This window comes from Salmo salar, chromosome 12 (genome assembly GCF_965601325.2).
Source record: "Salmo salar chromosome 12, fSalSal1, whole genome shotgun sequence".
Lineage (NCBI taxonomy): Eukaryota > Metazoa > Chordata > Actinopteri > Salmoniformes > Salmonidae > Salmo > Salmo salar.
In genome coordinates this window covers 92,898,583-92,924,685 of record NC_138302.1, presented here as the reverse complement: position 1 = coordinate 92,924,685, position 26,103 = coordinate 92,898,583, and the positions used below count along the sequence as shown (strand labels likewise).

The 26,103-nt window shown below is 44.1% G+C and overlaps 1 protein-coding gene across 1 annotated transcript; it reads right to left on the bottom strand.

Annotated features, from left to right (window-relative positions):
• Positions 1 to 1,307: 1,307 nt before the first annotated feature.
• On the bottom strand, positions 1,308 to 25,950 carry LOC106566023 (myosin-binding protein H-like). The gene is made up of 12 exons (XM_014133810.3): positions 25,691 to 25,950; positions 20,316 to 20,453; positions 19,175 to 19,342; positions 15,864 to 15,952; positions 15,416 to 15,611; positions 15,017 to 15,156; positions 14,390 to 14,549; positions 14,099 to 14,235; positions 9,300 to 9,492; positions 2,960 to 3,019; positions 1,729 to 1,771; positions 1,308 to 1,611 (listed from the first exon to the last, which is right to left on the bottom strand). Exons 1-10 carry the CDS (start codon positions 25,878 to 25,880, stop codon positions 2,976 to 2,978), a joined length of 1,455 nt encoding a protein of 484 aa, XP_013989285.1. The 5' UTR covers positions 25,881 to 25,950; the 3' UTR covers positions 1,308 to 1,611; positions 1,729 to 1,771; positions 2,960 to 2,975.
• Between the last annotated feature and the right edge of the window lie 153 nt (positions 25,951 to 26,103).

Here is a 26,103-nt window from a genome sequence, read left to right as displayed (position 1 = left end):
GAAACAAAATGGAGTTCCCATTCCACAGCCATCGCCATAGTACATTTTGTATCTTGAACTAGCTTGTTTCTAAAGGTAAAGTAAGCGGCCTCATTTAGGGAAGAGGGAGCACTAGTACAAAACCATTTTAGTGCGTGCGTCAAGGTCCGTTCCTTACCAATCAATCATGCAGCACTTTAATAAATAATGTAGCATGTTAGACACTGGCTGGACTGTAATCGATCAGCATTAAGATTATCTACAGACATTTGATAGATGAAACCATTTGTTTACCAATCCCTTGGTTTATGGTTTTTCTGTTGACATGGGATACAGAGAGAGAGAGATGGCGAGAGAGAGCGAGCAAGAGAGAGAGAGCAAGAAAGAGAGAGAGACATGCGAGAGAGAGCTGGCAAGAGAGAGAGAGCAAGAAAGAGAGAGAGAGAACCTCCTTATAGCAGTTGAGGCTGCTGAGGGGAGAACAGCTCACAATAATGGCTGGAGCGGAGTAAATGGAATGGCATCAAACACATGGAAACCATGTGTTTACCATTCCACCTATTCCGCTCCAGCCATTACTACGAGCCCGTTCTCCCAAATCAAGGTGGCACCATCCTCCTGTGCCTTATAGCTACTTCACAGTAATATAAATAACCTCTATGCATCTTGTCATTTGTAAGTAAGGACACTAGAGGGAGCTGTTGTAATAGTGGTGCTCTTGTGCCTACCGTGCCTTCGGTCTGGTTCCTTTTACGCCTGCTACGTTAGGTTAGTCCAGTTGTGAATAAAGACACTGCAACTGCATCCTCTCTCTCCAAATCTCCTAAAGACACATTGTCATCCGGCCACTGTGTGGACTGACATCCAAACTCTTCATATTGTTATCGTTGGCAACAATCTACATATCTCTGGCAACACAGCCTCTTATCACTATGCCAATAATTCCATGACTGTGTGATAAGACAGTTACAGGAGGGTCAGTCATACTACACGCTGTTGTTTCACTTATATATTTTTGTGTGTGAGCCAGACAGCATCCAAAGGCTGGACAAGTTCTTCTGCCTCTTGATTTAGTGGTTCTATTGCCCTGGTTCTTTCAGTTCTCTCAGTTCTACTGTCTGTTTGTTACTCTCATGTGAATCCAGCCAAAGTGCCAGGACTATGTAAACTGATATCTGATCATCTTGGATTCACCCTTTCAAATGCCACTCTAATGTCATGTCATAACCAGCACTAGTCCTCTCTCACATCAGTGAGTACAGTAGGTTTCTGTTGACAACATTGTCATGTTTACTTCAGGTTAGAGAAGGTTTACTCAACAAAACAAAAACATGAATCAAAATCTTTATTGTAACAAACATTCCGAGGTTTTACAGCTTTAATCTCCAATCAGGAACAATCAGAATGACATTGTGAGACAGACAGTTGTTGACATCTGAGTTGTGGACATGGATATTAACTATTTCAGAGAGTACTAAGGGAAAAAATACAAATAAAGGGGACACATGATAATTCTTCATAAATATAGGATAGGGTGGGATAGGTTAGGATACAGCGGTTGTAGGTAATAACAATTTGATTGTATGTTCTTTCAAGTTATATGTACATTTTTCTCCAGCATCCAGCACCGTCCTGTAGAAAAACAAGTGGCATTTATAATTTCAAACTTACTGAATCTTACCAAAAACCTATTTCACATCAAAAGAGAGAGATAGAGTACAGTTTTAGAGCACATAAAGTGGGCCTCACCTTTTCTTGTAAAGGCCTCATTCAGCTTGCTTCTAACTTGGGACTGTAACAGGTGTAAATAACAGAACAGCTGTCAATTCACATGCCATATTTAGCCAACTGAGGTGGCTAAAACTGTAGTAGCAGGCCTACAAAAGGCATATTCCAAGAGCTTAAGTAGGCTACTAATAGATAAACAGTGTACAGATGTAGGATCTTAATTTGAGCCCGATTCCTACAAGGGGAAAATAATCTAACAGCAACAGGAAATGTGCAGGAAATTCTCAGCAACAAAAGTGATCAAATTAAGATCCTACATCTGTATGACAAAGTATATATATTTGTTAAGACTACAGCCAGTATAAATATCAATGATATCACACATAAATTGTTATTTTGTAGTGTCCACTGTGGAAATTCAACACCCTGGGGGGTGACAAGCTGCTTGCATTACAGTGGATCCTGGTAGTAAATCACGCCATCTCGCTGGTCCCTAATGGGCCCCCTGCTGCTGAGTCAAGGAAATGTGATTTAGTCCCCCGACTGAGTGCATGTGGAGCCATTACAGGAGTAATTTATGAGCAGCAGCTAGTACTGGCACTCAGACCCTTGCAATGGCAGAGAGCACCTCCCCTGGGAGGTGGCCTCTGTTTAGGGCTCTCCATGTAAGTCCAGCCTTGGAGAAGATGTACCAGGACACAAATAGACTCTGATACATATTAAGATAAACTTTGGTGCTAAATTCTCAGGTTTCATAGGTATTTTTTTATTACGAAGTGACAATATGATGGTTAAATATAAACTTTCTCTCCAATAATATAAACTTACTCTCCTTACCTCCCTACTCTTCTACATTTGCACACACTGTACATAGATTATTCTGTTGTATTATTGACTGTACGTTTGTTTATGTGTAACTCTGTGTTGTTGTTTTTGTCTCACTGCTTTGTTTTATCTTGGGCAGGTCGCAGTTGTAAATGAGAACTTGTTCTCAACTGGCCTACCTGCTTAAATAAAGGTGAAATAAATAAAAAATGTTAAAAAATAAGACCAAAGTCAAAGCAAATTAAATGCCAAAATGGATAAAAAAATTTTTTTAAAAGACCTGGTTATAGCCAGGTATTTTAAAGAAGTGTAGTTTGTATCAAAGCGGCCTTTATTTGTTGATTCACACTCAATTTCTGAATTCAGGCCAATTTTGTAAATTGAAGCCCATTTTCCATATGAAACCTTGTCAACAAGAGTGACTGACCTGTATGCATGTGCATTCACTCTGCCTCCTTGTCTTTGTCAGCATCTGCATAAACAGGTTCTGTTGAGGTAAATATCATTGTTTTAATGATCATGAACCAATGGTTGTCAGCATCTGCATAAACAGGCTCTGTTGAGGTAAATATAATTATTTTAGTGATCATGAACCAATGGCAATATTTCTACAGTCTGATTCAAATACAACAAATAACGAGATCTAAATTTGCATGGATAATGCAAAATGTAAAAACATCACCGAAACAAATGCTAAAGCAGAAATACATTTGATTGCAAAAGCAGTGTCTATATTATAGATGAACTCGGTTCATACTTTGGTGAGGCTTCTTCCTCAGATAAATCCATGTATAAGAAAGCACTTCAGTTACATTTTACATTGTAGTCATTTAGCAGACACTCTTATCCAGAGTTGCTTACAGTTAGTGCATTCGTCTTAAGATAACAACGTGAGACAACCAGGGCCTAAAATGGACTTTTTGGTCCACCAGCCACAGTGGCAGGTAGATAAAAAAAAATCTATCAGCCACTCAAATATTTTACCGGACACATTTTTTGTAGTTGCCATAATTACATACACAAAATAAATAAACGGAAAAGCATGCTTTGTAATGTTCCTAAAACAGCAAATGTATCACTAGTAAGAAGAAATGTGGTATATTGCTCAGTTTCGTTAAATGTTTTGTGACTTAAGTCTTAATTAATTAATTAATGTTAAAAAATCTCTGGATTATAAATGGAAAACCAGCCACGTCGCGGATACCGACGCCTCACTCCAAGACAAGCTTAACACCTTTTTCGCCTGCTTCCAGGAAAACAACACAGAGCCTCCGTCTAGGGCCCCACGGCTCACAAGGACTCAGGCTGCCGATCTCTGTAGATGACGGGAGTAGAACTTTTAAACATGTTAACCCTCGCAAGGCTTCTGGCCCAGATGGCATCCCAAGCTGCATCCTCAGTGCAGGCGCAGACCAGATGGCTGGAGTGTTTACGGACAAATTCAATCTCTCCCTATCATAGTCTGTTGTCTCCACTTGCTTCAAGATGTCCACTATTGTTCCTGCACGCAAGAAAACAAAGGTAACTGAACTCAATGACTATCGCCCAGTACGCTCACTTCTGTCATCATGAAGTGTTTTAACAAGCTAGTCAAGGGCCATATCACCTCTACCTTGCCCGACACCCTAGACCCACTACAATTTGCATACCTCCCCAACAGATCCATGGACAATACAATTGCCTTTGCACTGCACACCGCCCTATCCCACCTGGACAAGAGGAATACCTATGTGAGAATGCTGATCATCGACTACAGCTTTGCTTTCAATATCATAGTGCGTCACTCGTCACTAAGCTCAGAGCCCTGGGTCTGAACTCCTCCCTGTGCAACTGGATCCTGGACTTCCTGACATGCTGACCCCAGGTGGAGAGGGTAGCCACAGGGGTGTGTGCTCAGCTCCCTCCTATACTCCCTGTTCACCCATGACTGCGTGGCTACGCACATCTCCAACTCAGTCATCAAGTTTGCTGACAACATGACAGTGGTAGGCCTGATTACCAACAACGACGAGACAGCCCACAGCGAGGAGGTTAGAGTCCTGACGGAGTGGTGCCAGGAAAATAACCTCTCCCTCAATGTAAAAAAACAAAGGGGCTGATCGTTGACTAAAGGAGACAGAAGAGGGAGCATGCCTCTATCCACAGGGGCTACAGTGGAGAGGGTCAAAAGCTTCAAATTCCTTGGCCGCACATCACTGAGGACCTGAAATGGTCCCACCACACCGACACCTTGGTGAAGGCAGAACAGTGCCTCTTCAACCTCAGGCAGCTGCAGAAATTTGGTATGTTCGCAAAGACCCTCACAAACTACTACAAATACCATTGAGAGCATTCTAAAGGGTTGCATCACCGGTTGGTACAGCAACTGCACCACCCTCAACGGCATGGCACTCGGGGGGGTGATGTGGTCAGCTCAGCGCATCACTGGGGTACGCTGCCTGCCCTCCAGGACATTTACAGTACTTGATGTCAAATGAAGGCCAAGAAGATCATCAAGGACCTCAGCCACCCGAGCAACAGTCCGTTCACTCTGCTGCCATCCAGCAGACTGAGACAGTACAGGTGCATCAGACTGAGAAACAGCTTCTATCACCAAGCCATCATGCTGTTAAACAGCTTCTATCACCAGGCCATCATACTGTTAAACAGCTTCTATCACCAGGCCATCATACTGTTAAACAGCTTCTATCACCAGGCCATCAGACTGTTAAACAGCTTCTATCACCAGGCCATCATACTGTTAAACAGCTTCTATCACCAAGCCATCATGCTGTTAAACAGCTTCTATCACCAAGCCATCATGCTGTTAAACAGCTTCTATCACCAGGCCATCAGACTGTTAAACAGCTTCTATCACCAGGCCATCATACTGTTAAACAGCTTCTATCACCAGGCCATCATACTGTTAAACAGCTTATATCACCAGGCCATCATGCTGTTAAACAGCTTCTATCACCAAGCCATCATACTGTTAAACAGCTTCTATCACCAGGCCATCATACTGTTAAACAGCTTATATCACCAGGCCATCATGCTGTTAAACAGCTTCTATCACCAAGCCATCATGCTGTTAAACAGCTTCTATCACCAAGCCATCAGACTGTTAAACAGCTTATATCACCAGGCCATCATGCTGTTAAACAGCTTCTATCACCAAGCCATCATACTGTTAAACAGCTTCTATCACCAGGCCATCATACTGTTAAACAGCTTCTATCACCAGGCCATCAGACTGTTAAACAGCTTATATCACCAGGCCATCATACTGTTAAACAGCTTCTATCACCAGGCCATCAGACTGTTAAACAGCTTATATCACCAAGCCATCATGCTGTTAAACAGCTTCTATCACCAGGCCATCATACTGTTAAACAGCTTCTATCACCAGGCCATCAGACTGTTAAACAGCTTATATCACCAGGCCATCATACTGTTAAACAGCTTCTATCACCAGGCCATCAGACTGTTAAACAGCTTATATCACCAGGCCATCATACTGTTAAACAGCTTCTATCACCAGGCCATCAGACTGTTTGTTAAACAACTTCTATCACCAGGCCATCATACTGTTAAACAGCTTCTATCACCAGGCCATCAGACTGTTAAACAGCTTATATCACCAGGCCATCATACTGTTAAACAGCTTCTATCACCAGGCCATCAGACTGTTAAACAGCTTCTATCACCAGGCCATCAGACTGTTAAACAGCTTATATCACCAGGCCATCATACTGTTAAACAGCTTCTATCACCAGGCCATCAGACTGTTAAACAGCTTCTATCACCAGGCCATCATACTGTTAAACAGCTTCTATCACCAGGCCATCAGACTGTTTGTTAAACAACTTCTATCACCAGGCTATCAGACTGCTGAACAGCTTCTATCACCAGGACATCAAACTGCTGAACAGCCATCACTAGCTGGCTAACTGCCCAGTACTCAGTCTTGCACCTTGACAGTATGCCCCATGTATCTAGATAGTCATTGAACGCTGGTCACCTCATATTCTCAAATCAAATCAAAGTTTATTTGTCACGTGCGCTGAATACAACAGGTATAGACCTTACAGTGAAATGCTTACTTACAGGCTCTAACCAATAGTGCAAAAAGGTATTAGGTGAACAATAGGTAGGTAAAGAAATAAAACAACAGTAAAAAGACAGGCTATATACAGGAGCGAGGCTATAAAAGAAGCGAGGCCACATACAGATAACAGTTAGTCAGACTGATTGAGGTAGTATGTACATGTAGATATGGTTAAAGTGACTATGCATATATGATTAACAGAGAGATGCAGTAGCGTAAAAGAGGGGTTGGCGGGTGGTGGGTGGGACACAATGCAGATAGCCCGGTTAGCCACTGTACGGGAGCACTGGTTGGTCGGCCCAATTGAGGTAGTATGTACATGAATGTATAGTTAAAGTGACATATATTATAAACAGAGAGTAGCAGCAGCGAAAAATGAGGGGTTGCGGGGAGGGCACACAATGCAAATAGTCCGGGTAGCCATTTGATTACCTTTTGAGGAGTCTTATGGCTTGGGGGTAAAAACAGTTGAGAAGCCTTTTTGTCCGAGACTTGGCACTGCGGTACCGCTTGCCATGCGGTAGCAGAGAGAACAGTCTATGACTGGGGTGGCTGGGGTCTTTGACAATTTTCAGGGCCTTCCTCTGACACCGCCTGGTGTAGAGGTCCTGGATGGCAGGAAGCTTAGCCCCAGTGATGTACTGGGCCGTACGCACTACCCACTGTAGTGCCTTGCGGTCAGAGACCGAGCAGTTGCCGTATCAGGCAGTGATGCAACCAGTCAGGATGCTCTCGATGTTGCAGCTGTAGAACCTTTTGAGGATCTCAGGACCCATGCCAAATATTTTTAGTTTCCTGAGGGGGAATTTGTCGTGCCCTCTTCACGACTGCCTTGGTGTGTTTGGGCCATTCTAGTTTGTTGTTGATGTGGACACCAAGGAACTTGAAGCTCTCAACCTGCTCCACTACAGCCCCGTCGATGAGAATGGGGGCGTGCTCGGTCCTCCTTTTCCTGTAGTCCACAATAATCTCCTTAGTCTTGGTTACGTTGAGGGATAGGTTGTTATTCTGGCACCACACGGCCAGGTCTCTGACTTCCTCCCTATAGGCTGTCTCATCGTTGTTGGTGATCAGGCCTACCACTGTTGTGTCGTCTGCAAACTTAATGATAGTGTTGGAGTCATGCCTGGCCATGCAGTCGTGGGTGAACAGGGAGTACAGGAGGGGACTGAGCATGCACCCCTGGGGAGCTCCAGTGTTGAGGATTAGTGTGGCAGATGTGTTGCTACCTACCCTTACCACCTGGGGGCGGCCCGTCAGGAAGTCCAGGATCCAGTTGCAGAGGGAGGTGTTTATTCCCAGGATTCTTAGCTTAGTGATGAGCTTTGAGGGAACTATGGTGTTGAACGCTGAGCTGTAGTCAATGAGTAGCATTCTCACGTAAGTGTTCCTTTTGTCCAGGTGGGAAAGGGCAGTGAGGAGTGCAATAGAGATTGCATCATCTGTTGATCTGTTTGGGCAGTATGCAAATTGGAGTGGGTCTAGGGTTTCTGGGATAATGGTGTTGATGTGAGCCATTACCAACCTTTCAAAGCACTTCATGGCAACAGACGTGAGTGCTACGGGTCTGTAGTCATTTAGGCAGGTTGCCTTTATATTCTTGGGCACAGGGACTATGGTGGTCTGCTTGAAACATGTTGGTATTACAGACTTAATCAGGGACATGTTGAAAATGTCAGTGAAGACACCTGCCATTTGGTCAGCACATGTCCGGAGCACACGTCCTGGTAATCCGTCTGGCCCTGCAGCCTTGTGTATGTTGACCTGTTTAAAGGTCTTACTCACGTCGGCTACGGAGAGCGTGATAACACAGTCGTCCGGAACAGCTGATGCTCTCATGCATGCCTCAGTGTTGCTTGCCTCGAAGCGAGCATAGAAGTGATTTAACTTGTCTGGTAGGCTCGTGTCACTGGGCAGCTAGTGGCTGTGCTTCCATTTGTAGTCTGTAATAGTTTGCAAGCCCTGCCACATAAGACGAGCGTCAGAGCTGGTGTAGTATTCTATACTGTTGTTTACTCACTGTGTATGAATATACTGTATTCTCCACATAGCTCATCCTAATATACCTTTCTCTGTACATACTTTACCATTTTATTTTCCAAATTACATTCTGTATTCTGTCTATACACACCAAGTATTTATATTCTCACTCTAATAAATCTACTTGGAATGTTAGTTCTTGATTTCTTGTTTAGATTTTTTTCAATATTGTGTATTTCTGAGATATTTTACTGCACTGTTGGAGTTAGAAACACAAGCATTTCGCTTCACCTGCCTTAACACCTGTACATTTGTGTATGCGACCAATAAACTTTGATTTGATTTACCGAAATTCACGTCATTGCTTCTTCAGAAAATTGCAGGAAATTAGAATAATTTATATATTCTGTTCATGTTTTATGAGAAACTTATGTCAATTAATGAATATTGTTCATTATGCTCTGTGTGACCACCCGCCAACGTGGCTGCTGAAATAAACATTCTACCCGCCAATACCAAAATCGACCCACATTTGGTGGGTGGCAGGTGTTAATGTTAGACCCCGGAGACAACCACATACCACAGTCGTAGTAAGTACATTTTTTCTCAATAGTACAGAAGTTATCAGCAAAGTCAGTACTAGTAGGAAAAATAAATTATTATTATTATTATTTATTTTCTTACCACCACTACTACTTACTTTTGACCTCCAGCTTGCAACCGGTGTCGACCTTCCCCAGTTGGTTCTCAGCTCTGCAGACATACTCTCCACCGTCATATTGGCCAGGCTTACGGATCTCCAGGGTGCAGATGCCCCCTGTGCTGATCATCCTGTACTTGGGGTTATCCATGTTGTTGAGGATCATCTTGTTCTTCATCCACATAATCTTAGGCTGCAATGACATAGCACGTAATATCTATGTTTCAGATTAATTGTTTGAAGTTTCAAGTTTTATTGTCAGCAGCTAGGTTTCCATCCAATCACGCAAATATTCTAAATCTGCATTACAAATATACAAATCTTCCCACCTGACTTCCCACCATACAAATCTTCCCATCAGTGTGCGATGACATAAGCAAAAAAGTACATTTTGTGTGCCCTAAGTTTTCATGCCGAATAAAAATCTAATGTTCAATGTTTTTCCATTGCATTTTCAACTCTACTGATAGTTTTGTTAGATAGGAGCGAGAATATTTTTATTTGTCAAATGGCAATCAAGAATCGATTATCATGTCACCAGAGTAAACCATCAGCATTTATTGAAAAGGAGCATCAAGCTCATCACTGTGCACATTCCCCACCCTATGCAGTTCATAATAACTTATTTAATATGTAGCCTAATTAACTGCAGTCTTTCCTGAGATGTAGTGGGAGGACCACAACCACCATATCATCATGTGACTCCCAGTTTGATTTGATATGATGGTTATTATATCAATATTTGAACATGAAGGCATTTCCACAGACATTTCTCACGTCATTAATTTTACCGGCACAAAAAGATCCCACCATGTCAAACAAACAAATTATCTGTCGGCATTTATAAAATTGCACCGAAACTTTGTTTCCATCACAGCTGTCTTTATTCATTTTTTTTATATGGTATGACTTTAATTATTAAAAATGTGGATGAAACATGATTACAGTCACAATTGTTTACTTCAGTTTTTGTGTACTTGGAGTATTTTACCATGCACCCTACTAAATCTGATCCGCGTATTGCAAAGGGAAAATACCTCTATGATAAATCTAATTCCCCAATAAAGGAACATCACATTTTAGTAAATTATCAGCCACCAGAGCAACTTACAGTAGTGAGTGCATACTGATCCCCATGGGAATGGAACCCACAACCCTAGCATTGCAAGTACCATGCTCTACCAAGTGAGCCACATACACTCACACTCACTCACTTAGCTATATTGGTTTATAAGCCCTTTTCTTAGATGGTAACAGCTATTTGGAAGACACACTCTCTCTAGGGTGCATGAGGCAGAGGGTCCAGTGACAGGGGCACCGTGTGGCTCAGTGTAAATGACCCCCATGATCCCCTCAAGGCAGGAATGTCACACATTTGACACTTCAACCCCTTCCTCTCTGTCATCCACCCACCCAGCTGGCCAGGGGTCCAGGGCTCCGCTCAGAGACTCAGAACCTAATCCTGTACGGAGGTAAATTCCCAACCCCCCTATGCCAAATGCTACTTTGCTGTGACAACTGGCAACCCAGTGTATCTGGTGGGAGGGGAGGGGACAGGCTGGAAGCCGGAGGTTCAGACAGCAGGCTGACAAGGAGACTAAAGATCCCTCTTATACCAGCTCTGCTATGAGTAAATATATTGACAGGGATGGATGGACAGGAGTATGTGGGTGTGCGCATGCGTGTGACATATGTGTGTATCCACATCCATTAATATTTTCCAGGGAAAAAGTGAAGGCGCACAAAAAGGTGTAATCGGTCCACACTCAAAAAGTGGAGCTGTAACGATCGTCGTGCAGGAAGGAAGAAGTGGACCAAGGCGCAGCTGGGAGCGAACTCATGTTATTTATTACAGATGGAAATAACACGGTCAAAACAGAGAATAAACGTATCGCTACTGCTCCAACAAAAAGAGACAACAACCCACAAACATGGGGGGAAAAGGAACTTAAATATGATTCCCCAATCAGAGGCAACTAGTAACAGCTGTCTCTGATTGGGAATCGACAGAACCCAACATAGAAATACGCCCCAAAGCAAGGCTATACCAAAACATAGAAAATAAACTATACAAATGCCACACCCTGACCAAAATAGAAGAGTTCACCTGGTCAGGGCGTGACAGTACCCCCCCTCCAACGGTGCGTACTCCCGGCGCACCAACCTAAAGTCTATTAGGGGGGGGACCCGGGTGGGCGCCTCACCCTCGGTGGAGGCTCTGGCCCCGGGCGTGTTTCTCCCCCTGCCTCCACCCTAGCCCTACCCCTCTGGCCCGGACTGGACCACGGTGGAGCGGCATGCTCAGGCTCCGGAGCGGAGCCGCCGACCGGAACAGGACTGGTCACCGGTGGACCGGACACAGGCCGTGCCGGACTGTGGACACGCGCCGTGGGCCTGGTGCGGGGAACAGGGACGGGCCGGACAGGACCGGGGACACGCACCACTAATCTGGTGCGGGGAGCAGGGACGGGCCGGACTGGCCTGGGGACACGCACTACCAACCTGGTGCGGGGAGCAGGGACGGGCCGGACTGGACTGGGGACGCGCACCACTAACCTGGTGCGGGGAGCAGGGACGGGCCGGACAGGACTGGGGACAAGCACCACTAACCTGGTGCGGGGAGCAGGGACGGGCCGGACTGGACTGGGGGCACACACCACTGGCTTGGTGCGGGGAGCAGGGACGGGCCGGACTGGACTGGGGACGCGCACCACTAACCTGGTGCGGGGAGCAGGGATGGGCCGGACAGGACTGGGGACACGCACCACTGGCTTGGTGCGGGGAGCAGGGATGGGCCGGACAGGACTGGGGACACGCACCACTAACCTGGTGCGGGGAGCAGGGACGGGCCGGACTGGACTGGGGGCACACACCACTGGCTTGGTGCGGGGAGCAGGGACGGGCCGGACTGGACTGGGGACGCGCACCACTAACCTGGTGCGGGGAGCAGGGATGGGCCGGACAGGACTGGGGACACGCACCACTGGCTTGGTGCGGGGAGCAGGGATGGGCCGGACAGGACTGGGGACACGCACCACTAACCTGGTGCGGGGAGCAGGGACGGGCCGGACAGGACTGGGGACACGCACCACTAACCTGGTGCGGGGAGCAGGGACGGGCCGGACAGGACTGGGGACACGCACCACTAACCTGGTGCGGGGAGCAGGGACGGGCCGGACTGGACTGGGGGCACACACCACTGGCTTGGTGCGGGGAGCAGGGATGGGCCGGACAGGACTGTGGACACGCACCAGGTTGGAGCAGGGACGGGCCGGACTGGACTGTGACCGCACACCGGTGACACAGTGCGCATAAGCGGCGCCGGATATCCTGGACCGAGGAGGCGCACTGGAGGTCTGGAGTGCACAGCTGACATCACCCGTTCTGGCTCAACACCCACCTTAGCCTGGCAAGTGTGGAGCGCTGGCACAGAACGCACTGGGCTGTGTAGCCGTACCGGAGACACAGTGCGCGTCCTCGGCGCAGGATACATCGGACCGAGAAGGGGCACCGGAGGCCAGGAGCGCTGAGCCGGCACAACACGTCCTCGCTGAACACTCCCCCTAGCCCGGCAAATGTGGGGCGCTGGCACAGAGCACACTGGGCTTTGCAGGCGCACTGGCGATACCGTGCGCACCTCTGCCACCCAAGGCTCTTCCTCCACGCTGTCCCTACGCAGGTCCTCCAGGACCTGCCACATCTCTGCCTCCTCCTTCGCCGTTATCCCCCACGAGAGCAGTGGTCTGGGCTCTTCCTCTGCCCTTCCGGACCACCCCATTAGCCCCCCCAAAAAAAATTCTTGGGGGTGTCTTCCGGGCCTCCTCGACCGCCGCCTGCGACTCCTTCCACCGGCTGGCATCACCTCCTCGACCTGGGAATCCTTCCGCCAGGGTCCTTTCCCCGACATGATCTCCTCCCAGGTCCAGAACTCCTTTCCCTCGCGAGCCCATCTCTCGCGCTCCTTTTCCTCCCGCTGCTTGGTCCTGGTTTGGTGGGTTGTTCTGTAACGATCGTCGTGCAGGAAGGAAGAAGTGGACCAAGGCGCAGCTGGGAGCGAACTCATGTTATTTATTACAGACGGAAATAACACGGTCAAAACAGAGAATAAACGTATCGCTACTGCTCCAACAAAAAGAGACAACAACCCACAAACATCGTGGGGGGAAAAGGAACTTAAATATGATTCCCCAATCAGAGGCAACTAGTGACAGCTGTCTCTGATTGGGAATCGACAGAACCCAACATAGAAATATGCCCCAAAGCAAGGCTATACCAAAACATAGAAAATAAACTATAGAAATGCCACACCCTGACCAAAATAGAAGAGTTCACCTGGTCAGGGCGTGACAGGAGCATAAAGCCTACTCTATTATTCAATATTTTTAAGTCTTTTCACGGCATCAGAGATTTGTGTGGCTCAGTTGGTAGAGCATGGTGTTTGCAACGCCAGGGTTGTGGGTTTGATTCCCACGGGGGACCAGTACAGAAGAAAAAAAAAAGTATGAAATGTATGCATTCACTACTGTAAGTTGCTCTGGATAAGAGTTTCTGCTAAATGACTAAAATGTAAAAATATAATAGCGTTTGCAGATGTTTCAGCTTCACAGCCTTCTTCAGTGTGTAAGTGAAGGCGCAGCTGTCTTTGTGCATAGGCCTGGCATGTGGAGCCATTGGCATTACAATCTCACCCAACAAACAATGAGTGGGTGTGTTAGAATCATAGCTGTTTTGCTAGCCTAGCCTACAGGTTCCATGAAGAACCTCCAGTACTGAGCTGGTTTGAAAGAGGGAAGGTTTACCTTGGGGGATCCCCTTACAGAGCACAGCAGCTTGGTGCTGTAGCCAACAGTGGTGGACCTGTCGTTCAGAACAGTGGTGAACTTGGGAGCCTCGGTGAAGTCACGCTCCACGAACGGGGTAGGTTTGTAGTCAATAACTGAAAAATAATGAGACACAAGCATGGATTAGGTCTTAAATAGGGACATCTAGCTAAAAGGAGACTTTACTGTCCCACTCCTTCTAACATTCTCCAACATTTTAACGTTGCAGAGGGATGTTTTTAGAAAGGGGTGGTGTGAAGAATGTCTCACCCTCCTTCACAATGGTGGCTTCTTCCTTGGTCGTGGCACATTCCTCACTGAGTCCACACTTGTTCTCTGCAAAGATCCTGAAGGTGTAGGTGTTGCCCATGATGAGGTCTGAGATGGTAGCGTTTAGTCTGGTGTAGTGCTCCAGAATGTTGAACCAGTCCTAGGCAAGACACCATATGAGCATTAATTATATTTTAATTATATTAATTACAATAATTATATTTTATTACAGGAATTGTCTTTCTTTTGGGGTCTATTTTTTGTGTAAAGTGTACTGAGATGTACCGTTAAATAAAGTTTGTTTGGATTGTATGTGATTACGGGCGGTAGGTAGCCTATTGGTAAGAGCGTTGTACTGAAGAGCCAGTAACTGAAAGGTTGCTTGATTGAATCCCTGAGATGACAAGGTCAAAATCAGTCGTTTTGCTCCTGAACAAGGCACTGTTCCTAGGCCGTCAGTGTAAATAAGAATTTGTTCTTAAGTGACTTGCCTAGTTAAATAATAGGCTAAATAAAAAAATTACAGGGATAATATTTGCTGCTGAATCAATGGGAATTGTGTAAACGAGTTGGCTACAGAAGTTGTCATTCACTTTGACATTATAACGTAAGTGACGGGTTTCTCACCCCGGTTTTCTTGTCAGCCTTCTGGACGGTGTAGCCTGTGATCTCTGTGTTTCCGTTATCTTTAGGTGCGGTCCACTCAAGGGCAACATTGAATCCCCAGACATCCGCAATCTTAATGCTGGCTGGTGGCCCAGGCAGCTCTGTGGGTGAGCAGACACAGTGATATAAGGTTCAATATGGGTTGCATCATTAGTATCAATCAACTCACACCAACTCAATCGCTCTCCAGATCAGTTAGGACTAGGTCCAGGTCTTCTTCCTGATCACATGACCTGACCAGGAACAACACCTGGCCCTAGTTATTATCAAAATATACCATGACAGTCAGAGGCTAATGCTACGTCATGATCAGTTTGGAAATGAAAACAAGGTTGGATAGTCTAATACAATTTAATTTACCAATAATTTGGATGATGATAGCAGCTTTGTCTTCAAAGTCATCCACCTTCACGCACATCTCGTATGAGCCAGAGTCCACTCTCTCTGCTTGACGGACGAACAGGATGCTGTCTGTGTCAGATGTACGGATGTTGGCCCTCTTTGGGTCAAGGGGCTCTCCATCCTTTAACCAGCTAACCACTGGCTTAGGCTTGCCCTAGGACAGTAAAGAACACAAGGTTGGGCTCAATCAATAGTCTAACTTACATCTGTATGGACATGCTATAACATCACATTATTTTACATCATCATGGCCAGTAGACTACTGACAATGTGATAAAACTCTAGCCCCTAGTAACATTACATAGCAAATGTGCCTATAGCTAGGGTCCAATTTTTTTAATCCTGCTCAGGTCATGTTGTCTAGACAAACTCCCAGGCCTACTCATCATCTCATAATAAAACTCACAGAGAAGGGGATGACAAGGTTAATCTTCTCACCGACTTTCTTGACATACCTCTGCCTCAGGAAGCGAGGCAGGCGGACTTTGGGGCGAGCTACAGACGGAACAAACATAGTTTACAAATAATAATAATCAACCTGTTCAAATAAGTAAAATTACTGAAACACTTTATGGATAGGACACTTTAGAACAAGCATTTGAATATGTATCAGAAATAATTAAAAAGCAAATCCTCAAAACCCACTCTGTACCTTGGAGACAGATTATCCTGTCCATATCTAGTTGGGAACCAACCACCTGCTGAGTCTAGCAGAGTTACACTCATCAGAGCTCTAAACTGGTCCCATCTGAACTCAGACCACCTCAGAGATCTAAACCGGTCCCATCTGAACTCAGACCATCTCAGATATCTAAACTGGTCCCATCTGAACTCAGACCATCTCAGAGATCTTAATTGGTCCCATCTGAACTCAGACCATCTCAGAGCTCTAAATTTGTCCCATCTGAACTCAGACCATCTCAGAGCTCTAAATGTGTCCCATCTGAACTCAGACCATCTCAGAGCTCTAAATTTGTCCCATCTGAACTCACACCATCACATCAGAACAGGTCCCATCTGAACTCACACCATCGCATCAGAACTCTAAATAGGTCCAATCTGAACTCACACAATCGCATCAGAAATATAAATAGAACACATGATGGAGATCTATAGTTACCCCAGCTCACACTGTTAAACAGGCTGGACTAAGAATCACACTCAACTTGATACTGTACTGTAGATTCTCCTCGACCATAGGGTTCCCCACAAATACATCAGTCACAGCAAATGATTTGCTGTATGTGTTAAAACATGGACAGAACGGTTGATATTTGTAACTAACTAATAACAGAACATAGAAACTATAATTGAAAACCCACTCCTAAAGAAATCTATGCACTAGTGCCATGGGATGTCCAGTGCTATAGGCACAAATATGTGCTGCTATCAGAAAATGGATGAAAAAACCAACCTACTGGGTAACGGTCATGGTAGAGTTAGGTGTGTTTCTCTGTGGAGCGTCCCAACTTGACACTCCTTATGAGGGGATCAGGTCAAAAGAGAACTGCCCTGTTCCTGTCAGAGTCTGTGGCATATTTAAAAATAAACACTGAGTCCCTGGTCGTCTCAAAGGACTTAGAAGGAATACAAAACATTAGATCCCTCCCCTGTCCCCACCCCCTCTGTGTAGACTGGACACTTTGGAATGTCCCCAACCCCCAACGATTACACTTGTCACCATCGCACCATCGCTGGCTTGACACCTCTCCAGCACGCATTCTGACTTGGGAGTCAACCCAATGCCAAACCTTCCAAATCGAATCTGTGTTAATTAGCAGACACATCCTAACAATTTTTCTAAGGATTTGTGGGAAAGTTAGAGGTTTTTCCATTGTGTGGGAAACCTGACGCATCTATTGGTGGACCAATGGCTACGTTTGACAGTGGGACTTGGACATTGACAGTCCTTGGGGTTCAGGTTTCATTCCCCTCCACTAAATATCTCTATTAGATATTTTATGATCTCTCTTTACATAAATTACTTTTTAATCGACTCAGTCTTTTTTTTGTAGGTCTACCAATTATTTACGATTTTACTGTATGTTTAGAAATTTGACTATGAATAAAACACAAAATCCAGGGCCTATCACTGTATACAGTAAATTAACTTGATTCCATGATGATTGCTGTAAATTCAGCCAGATCGCACAAGATTGACTTCGAAATTGGACGTCTGTCCATGTCCTGAGGATGTAGGGAAATGCCTTCAAAACCAGTTACTAGGGGCAACAGTGAGCGCTATTACCATCAAGTAGACTTGGGCATTGTGGATGAGGGGTGGCAGATTAATGTAATCCCATGACTCCGGATTGTTTGGCATAGGGATTTTTTACCCTATGCCAAACCTTAACCCTTAACCCTTAACTAACGAAACGATGCGGAGCAGGAGAAGCGACCCAGCGTGTCAAAAACACTTTGAAATTTGGAGCAACTTTGCAATTTGAAGTTTGGAGAAAAGTGCAAAAAAAATTATAATTCCGCAGTGAGACTATGAGAGCTTGTTGGTAAATTTAGATGCTTGACTAACCATTAAAAGTTATCATTGAGGAAGACTAAAAATTACTTCTCCTGAATGCACAGTAAGAATTCACCAGTGAAAACATGCATCCAAAAGGTGTCAAAGGTAGTACTTTAGGCACTTAACAACTGTGGAGCTGCTCCATGCTTGGACTGAGGAGTTCTACCACCCTCTTGGTGGGAATAATCTGAGAAGACCACCGTTGCATTACTCTAACAGGCCAGGGATGTGCCAAGCCAACGGCATTTGGATATCTGAGATGGAAAATATGCTGAGCTGGTTCTCCCTAGCTGTTTCAACGTCTGCTGTTTTGAAAAGCTATTTCAACAATAAAGACGGACACCGCCCATCACAAACAGTTTGGACTTGCTGCTATCGCCACCCGGTAATACAATACTGTCCACTTGAAGTACATGGAAGAAAACCCCCACATCTTCTGGTTGGCAGAAAAGGACCATGGTATGCTTCTTAAGTACAGTAGCTAAGGGCTGTGTGTGGGTGTGAGTATATATGTGACCCGTTTCAGGAAGCTAGGCATATGTCGCACATCACTATTTCACAGCGTCATACCCAAGAAGACTTGAAGTTTGTGGAAATGTGAAATGAATGTAAGAGAATATAACACATTAGATCTGGTAAAGAAAATACAAAGAAAAAAACTAACGTTTTTGTGTTTTTTTGTACCATGATCTTTGAAATGCAAGAGAAAGGCCATAATGTATTATTCTATCCCAGGTGCAATTTCAATTTTGGCCACTAGATGGCAGCATTGTATGTGCAAAGTTTTAAACTGATCCAATGAACCCTTGCATTTCTGTTCAAAATGTTGTATCAAGACTGCCCAAATGTGCCTAATTGGTTTATTAATAACTTGTCAAGTTCACAACTGTGCACTCTCCTCAAACAACAGCATGGTATTCTTTCACTGTAATAGCTACTGTAAATTGGACAGTGCAGTTAGATTAACAAGAATTTAAGCTTTCTGCCAATATCATATATGTCTATGTCCTGGGAAATGATCTTGCTACTTACAACCTCATGCTAATCGCATTAGCCTACATTAGCTCAACCGTCCCGTGGGGGACCCACCGATCCTGTAGAGGTTTTAATCCATTTTAGAATAAAGCTGTAACGTAACAAAATGTGGAAGAAGTCAATATTTTCCGAATGCACTGTATTGTCCATGCTTTGCTTACCCCCAACCTCCTTGACCAGAATGGGATCGGCGATGGTAGCAGGGGGGCTGCGGCCACCAGAGTTCACAGCCACCACCCGGATCAGCAGATGGTCGCCGGTAGTCTGGTTCTTGATAACATAACGACAGGACACGGTCAGGTCCTCGTTGACTGCTTTCCAGTCTTCGGCTGTGACAGGAAAGAGGACAATATAGAACAGTGAACACACTGAGGACAATATGGAACAGTGGCAGGAGAATGAACACAGTGAGGACAATAAGCAGCAGCTAACAGCTGATTTTTTGAAATCCTTTATTTAACTAGGCAAGTCAGTTAAGAACAAATTCTTATTTACAATGACAGCCTACCCTGGCCAATTGTGCATCGCCCTATGGGACTCCCAATCACGGCCAGATGTGATAAAGCCTGGATTCAAACCAGCCTGGATTTGAATCTCGTGAATTGAGATGCAATGCCTTAGACCGCTGTGCCACTTGGGAGCCCAAAAGTTTAAGTCGTGTCATTTTATTCCACCATGCATTCATAGATGCAGTACTTAATATCCTATCTGGGCCCAAAACAATATTTTTAAATAGACGAATCAAGAAGATTCATGAATAGAAATATATTCTGTTGTGTTTTCAGGGTGCATTACTGCATTTGCACGGTCAACTGTGAAGTTGACTTGAGTCTGTTAGTGACATTAGCATTAGGTTGGAATCTAAAAGCAGGCACCAGCTAGTTCATGACACTGCCAGAAATGCCTCTCTCCTTAAAGGGAGAGGTTAGGTACAGTATAAATCAACTAGTGACATGCAGGGAAGAGGCGCAACTGATAGGTCTGACCAACCAATAAAATATAATTTACAATTGTACCGGCTTAAAGTGGAACGGAGCCTCATCATAGGGTGTTAGGTAAAACAATAAAAAACATTTTCATACGGTTGTGATTAATTCTCAATTTTACCTTAGATAATTCTCTATTTTACATCAGAGATGTACAAAATCCAATGGGACAACATAACAGCATTCAAGAACTTAGTAGTTAAAGGGTAGCCTGGTCCCAGATTGGTCATGCCCATGACCGTAGGAGTTAGCAAGACTGCACAAATAGATCAAAGACCAGGCTAGTTAAGGGCTGAAGTGGGCTTTAAGGACTTACTTCCCTCCTTGGTGATTTCCACAGTGTATCCATCCAGGCCAGAGTTGGCCGGAACGGTCTTTGGAGGCCTCCAGGTGATGGTCACTGAAGAGTCACTCTTGTCCTCCACTGTCACTTCAAGGGGCTCGCTGGTGGGCTCTGCAGTTTGGAAACGTAAACACAATTCAGACAATGTACAACTCAAGACGCAACAGGAAATAATTTGCCTTATTGGATTATCATTTCAAAGGAAACATGGCAATAGGGCTCTACAGTTTGGAAACGCAAACACAATTCAGACGACGTACAACTTGAGGACATGATATTGGGTTATCATATGAATGATAAAAATGGTAATAGGAGAACTTGTGAAGAGCTCCGTAACAGTTTGACCAATCTTTCCTCAGACCGTCGGGTTGGTTTACCCTTTGGGGGAGGGGGTGGAGTGGGGGTGGAGTGAGGGTGCTTTGTGGGGGGGTTCCTCTGCGGGGGCCACATCAGCAGGAGCAGATGATGTTAAATGTGCATTTATTTAAAGGTTAGAGGCCGCAGGTATGAGAGCGGTGTTCTAGAATCGCTTCCAGCCAATCCCATCTCTTACTGAATACCTCTTGGTTGTCCAGTAGAGAGATGAAAACAGTCTACATCTATCCAATGCTCTATGGTACACTGTAGTCTTTAACTAGGACCCTGAGTGTTCCCTGGTGCACTGTAATCTTTATCTAGGGCCCGGATCATTCCCTGGTAAACAAATCTTTATCTAAGGCCCGGATCATTCCCTGGTACACTGTTATCATTAACTAGGGCAGCGAGTGTTCCCTGGTCAGGTCATGAAGTCAGTAAAAACTTTAGCCCTATATGTAACCAAACTACATACACCTTAACATGATCCCATATTGGAATGGATTGGACATATTCAGATGTGAAGGTATCAGTGATCCATTTCACATGACAGGGTCTACCTGTCGGCAGCAGCAGCATCAGCTAGTGTTAAATGTTAGAGATTCATCTAATGTATTAGTTCAAATGACATAAGAGCCTGGTCCCAGATCTGCTTGTGCTGTCTTTTATGTCAACTCCTATAAAAATGAGCATAGCAATTTTCAAGAAAGACAGCACAGAACATATCTGGGATCAGACTAATAAGGGCCTAACATGATGGTGAAAATCCTCAAATATCATTGAGATCTTTTAGCGCTCTTAAGTTAGGGCTCTATTCAATCTGTAAAGCTGAAGCGTTACAAATTCCGCGATATCATTTTAAAGGTAATTTCAGATTGAGCTGACATATGCAGCTAAAGCGAGAACATTGCCTTTAAGTTAAGGATAAGAACCTTTTTTAAATTTTCGCCTAAAATGACATACCCAAATCTAACTGCCTGTAGCTCAGGACCTGAAGCAAGGATATGCATATTCTTGATACCATTTGAAAGGAAACACTTTGAAGTTTGTGGAAATGTGAAATTAATGTAGGAGAATATAACACATTAGATCTGGTAAAAGATAATACAATGAAAAAAATGATATTCTTTTTTTTTGTTACATCATCTTTGAAATGCAAGAGAAAAGCCACAATGTATTATTCCAGTTTAGGCACAATTTAGATGTTGGCCACTAGATGGCAGCAGTGTATGTGTAACGTGTTAGACTGATCCAATGAACCCTTGCATTTCTGATCAAAATGTTGTATCAAGACTGCCCAAATGTGCCTATATGGTTTATTAATACATTTTCAAGTTCATAACTGTGCACTCTCCCCAAACAATAGCATGGTATTCTTTCACTGTAATAGCTACTGTAAATTGGACAGTGCAGTTAGATTAACAACAATTTAAGCTTTCTGCCCATATCAGATATGTCTATGTCCTGGGAAATGGTCTTGTTATTTACAACCGCATGCTAATCACATCAGCGCACATTAGCTCAAGAGTCCTGTGGGGGGAACACCGATCCCGTAGAGGTTAACCTCTTCACTGTAACATCTTTATCTCTTTACTCGCGTCTGGCAATTTCTATCCATATACTTTAAGCTTGTCATTTTGTAACATTTAGTAAGATATTTTGAAACCTTTAAAATCAGCTTCTGTTCTAACATCTCTCTAGCATTTAATGAATATCAGCTGCTGCTGAGGGTGAAGCCCCCGCTGGTGGTAATAGTCTCACTACCAATCCACAGGGCGCCAGGTGACATCTTCATCATCATCATCATATGCCGCTCAATATGGATATACCTATTTAAAATAATCGCAAATCACTTTTGGCTAACAACACCTAAGAGCTTTATTCAATCCGCGTCGCCGAAGTTCAGCTTTACACCGTGATTGGAATTTAAGTAGCCTAATCAAGACAAACATCTCTTCATCTTGGCTTTACCCTTGACAGGTGCCTCAGCGACGGCTGAAGCTGCACCTTCCTCGTCCTCGGCAGCGGGCGCAGCAGTGGTGTCATTAGATGTTAGATATTAGTTTGATTACCAGCCTATAGGCAACTGATATAAAGTAGTTTATATGTGCTGTAAATTATGACTTCTGTATATTGCAATGCGTGGATACCATCTGGCTCACCAGGCGCCTCCGCGGCGGCAGGCTCAGCAACGGCTGGTATTAGATTTTTTTTGTAATTTGTTTGATTACAATCTTATTAGCAACATATATGATGTAGTTATTGATATGTTCTGCGGTGGCAGGTAGTCTAGTGGTTAGAGCATTGGACTAGTGACCGAAAGGTTGCAAGATCAAATCCCTGAGCGGACAAGGTAAAAATCAGGCATTCTGCCCCTGAACAAGGCAGTTAACCCAGTGTTCCTAGGCCGTCATTGAAAATAAACTATTTGACTTTTCGTCTCGGGTTTTGCACTCGCGCATTATGCCTTTGGATTAATGATCTGAACGCACAAACAAAACGGAGGTATTTGGACGTAAATATGGAGTTAACGAACAAAACAAACATTTCTTGTGGAAGTGGGAGTCCTGGGAGTGCATTCCGACGAAGATCAGCAAAGGTAAGTACTATTTCTGAGTTTAGTTGACTCCAGAACTTGGCGGGTAACTGTATAGCTTGCTTTTATGGCTGAGCACTGTACTCAGAATATTGAACAATGTGCTTTCGCCGGAAAGCTATTTTGAAATCTGACACAGCGATGCATTAAGGAGAAGTGTATCTATAATTCTTTCAATAACTGTTGTAAATTTTATCAACGTTTATGATGAGTATTTTTGTAAATTGATGTGCTCATTCACCGGAAGTTTTGAGAGGCAAAACATTTCTGAACATCACGCGCCAATGTAAAATGGGGTTTATGGATATAAATATGAACTTTATCGAACAAAACATACATGTATTATGTAACATTGAGTCCTGGGAGTGTCATCTGATGAAGATCATCAAAGGTTAGTGATTAATTTTAGCTGTATTTCTGGTTTTTGTGACGCCTCTTCTTGCTTGGAAAATGGCTGTGTGGTTTTTCTTGTTTAGGCGCTGTCCTAACATAACCTAATGTTATGCTTTTGCCGTAAATCCTTTTTGAAATCAGACAATGTGGTTGGATTAACGAGAAGATTATCTTTAAAATGGGAAATAATAGTTGTATGTTTGAGAAATTTGAATTATGAGATTTTTGTTGTTTTTAATTTGCCGCCCTGCTATTTCACTGGCTGTTGGCAGTGTGTCCCGTGGGTGGAACGCTAGCGTCCCACATGTCCCAGAGAGGTTTGAATTGACCACCCCACACAACACAGGAAGCAAAATTTGAATTGAATTTGAATTAAAGGAAGTAGAATTTAATTAAATTAAATTAAAATGGCTTATTTATTATTCTATCACAATCAACAACAACAAAAAGGTGACATCATATGTGGTTACCAATAACATGTAGCATAAGATTGAAACATTAACTTTTTTTAACTCATTCTCCAATATAAAATTTAAAAAATTACAGTGGTATGGAAATGCTCTAAGATCATGTTGTGGGTTGTCTATAATAATTCAAAATTCCATTAATGTTTTTAAATATCAGGAGAAAAATTAAATCCACAGAATGCAATAGGTCAGACACTGCAGTATGGGTGGGAACAATCACTTATAATCAAACTACATTTTGAAATGGTATGCCTATGTGTATTCTTTGCGTTAATAAGTGGAATATCCTTTTGATAAAAGATTTTGTCAAATGAATTAGACTTTCATGTTTCATGTCTCAGTTCAATTGCTTTGAATTTAGTTATACTTATTTTTAACTTCCATGGGGGACCCTGGTGGGCGGAGCTATAGGAGCACAGGCTCATTGTCATGTCTTGAATGGAATAAATGGAACTGAGTCATTAATATGGTTTCCATATGTTTGAGATGGTTGATTCTATTCAGTGCTTGACTTGGACTGAAATAGTTGTCTGTACTCATTTTGGGTGCCGGTACTGTTTATATTTAGGTGCAGGAGCTCCACAATACTTTTGAGCTAATATTCTACAAGAGGAACAGGAGCTCAAGCAGTAGACAATGTGAAGTGCTGCCCCATTGATTCCATTCCAGCCATCTCACCTGCCCCATTGATTCCATTCCAGCCATCACAATGAGTCTGTCCTCCTATAGCTCATCCCATCAGCGTCCTCTGTTCTTTAGAGTTACCATTAAATAGTAGCCTACTCCCGAGCACAATAGTTTATCCAGGGAATCAGGGCGAGCAAGGATGCACAAAAGATGGAACACTAATATAAACTGAAGAAGGATAATCAATATCTCCTATATACAGTGAGATATCGAACAATCAGCATGCAATTGGGTAGAATAAGCAAGCATGGGATACTTGACCCTGTAGTCAGGCTATCAAGTGCCTTACACAACCACTTACACTACACGTTGTAGGCTTGCAGTTAAACGGCGCATGGAGCCCGCAATTATTATTTTACACATTGGCCTATCTCAAAAGTAGGGGCTTCAGTGCTTTACTGTTATCTCATATGAACTGACCGTGAACGAATGTTGCTCATTTTCTTTGCTAATGGTGTGGAAAAATAGATTCTCTCAAAATACATGTAAAGGAATACTTCGCAGGGTTTGGCGGCGCACAATGGATGCAAGTGAAATTTTGGACCGAAAATGGAGAGGCTATTTATAGAAAGCTGCCCTTGAAGAGATCCAGTGACAAAGGGACCAACATAAGACCCATTATCTCCATCAAAATATTTGATGTATAAAGACCCATTAACAAACAATATCAAAGTTTTGTTACCCTGTCAACTTATGAAAATGTCACTTATGCCCCTTGCGCACCAAATAAGCGTAGCCATGGATCATCCATCCAGTCCAGAGAAGAGATCAATGATATTGACAAAGTAGCCCACATGTGTTTCTGCAAAAAGCCCAACCGAGCCTCATTACATGGAGCATTATCGCATTACCATCTGGAGGAGGGGGTGCACATGCTTTGGGCTCCTCAGGCGCGGGTTCTGCGGGAGCCTCTCCTTCTGCTGGAGCGGCCTCCGCTGGGGCCTTTCCCTCGACAGGTGCAGTCTCTGCTGGTGGAGCTTCGCCCTCGGCAGTGGAAGTAGCCTCAGCTGGTGCGGCTTCAGCGGGTGCAGCGTTAGACATGGTGGCGGTTTCTGCTGCTACTCCCAGTCATTAAGTCCTCAAAGAGTCATCACTCTAGAGGAAGTGGCAGGCTATGTAGTCGGTGGTAGCGGACTCCACCCCCTAATGCATTTTATGTAACAGATTCATGCTTGACTGATTCTTGGATCTTATTATAGGCCTAGTAGGAATAGGGACCCCTATATACAGTTGCCTATGTGGTCAGAGGGGTTTACCCTCCGTG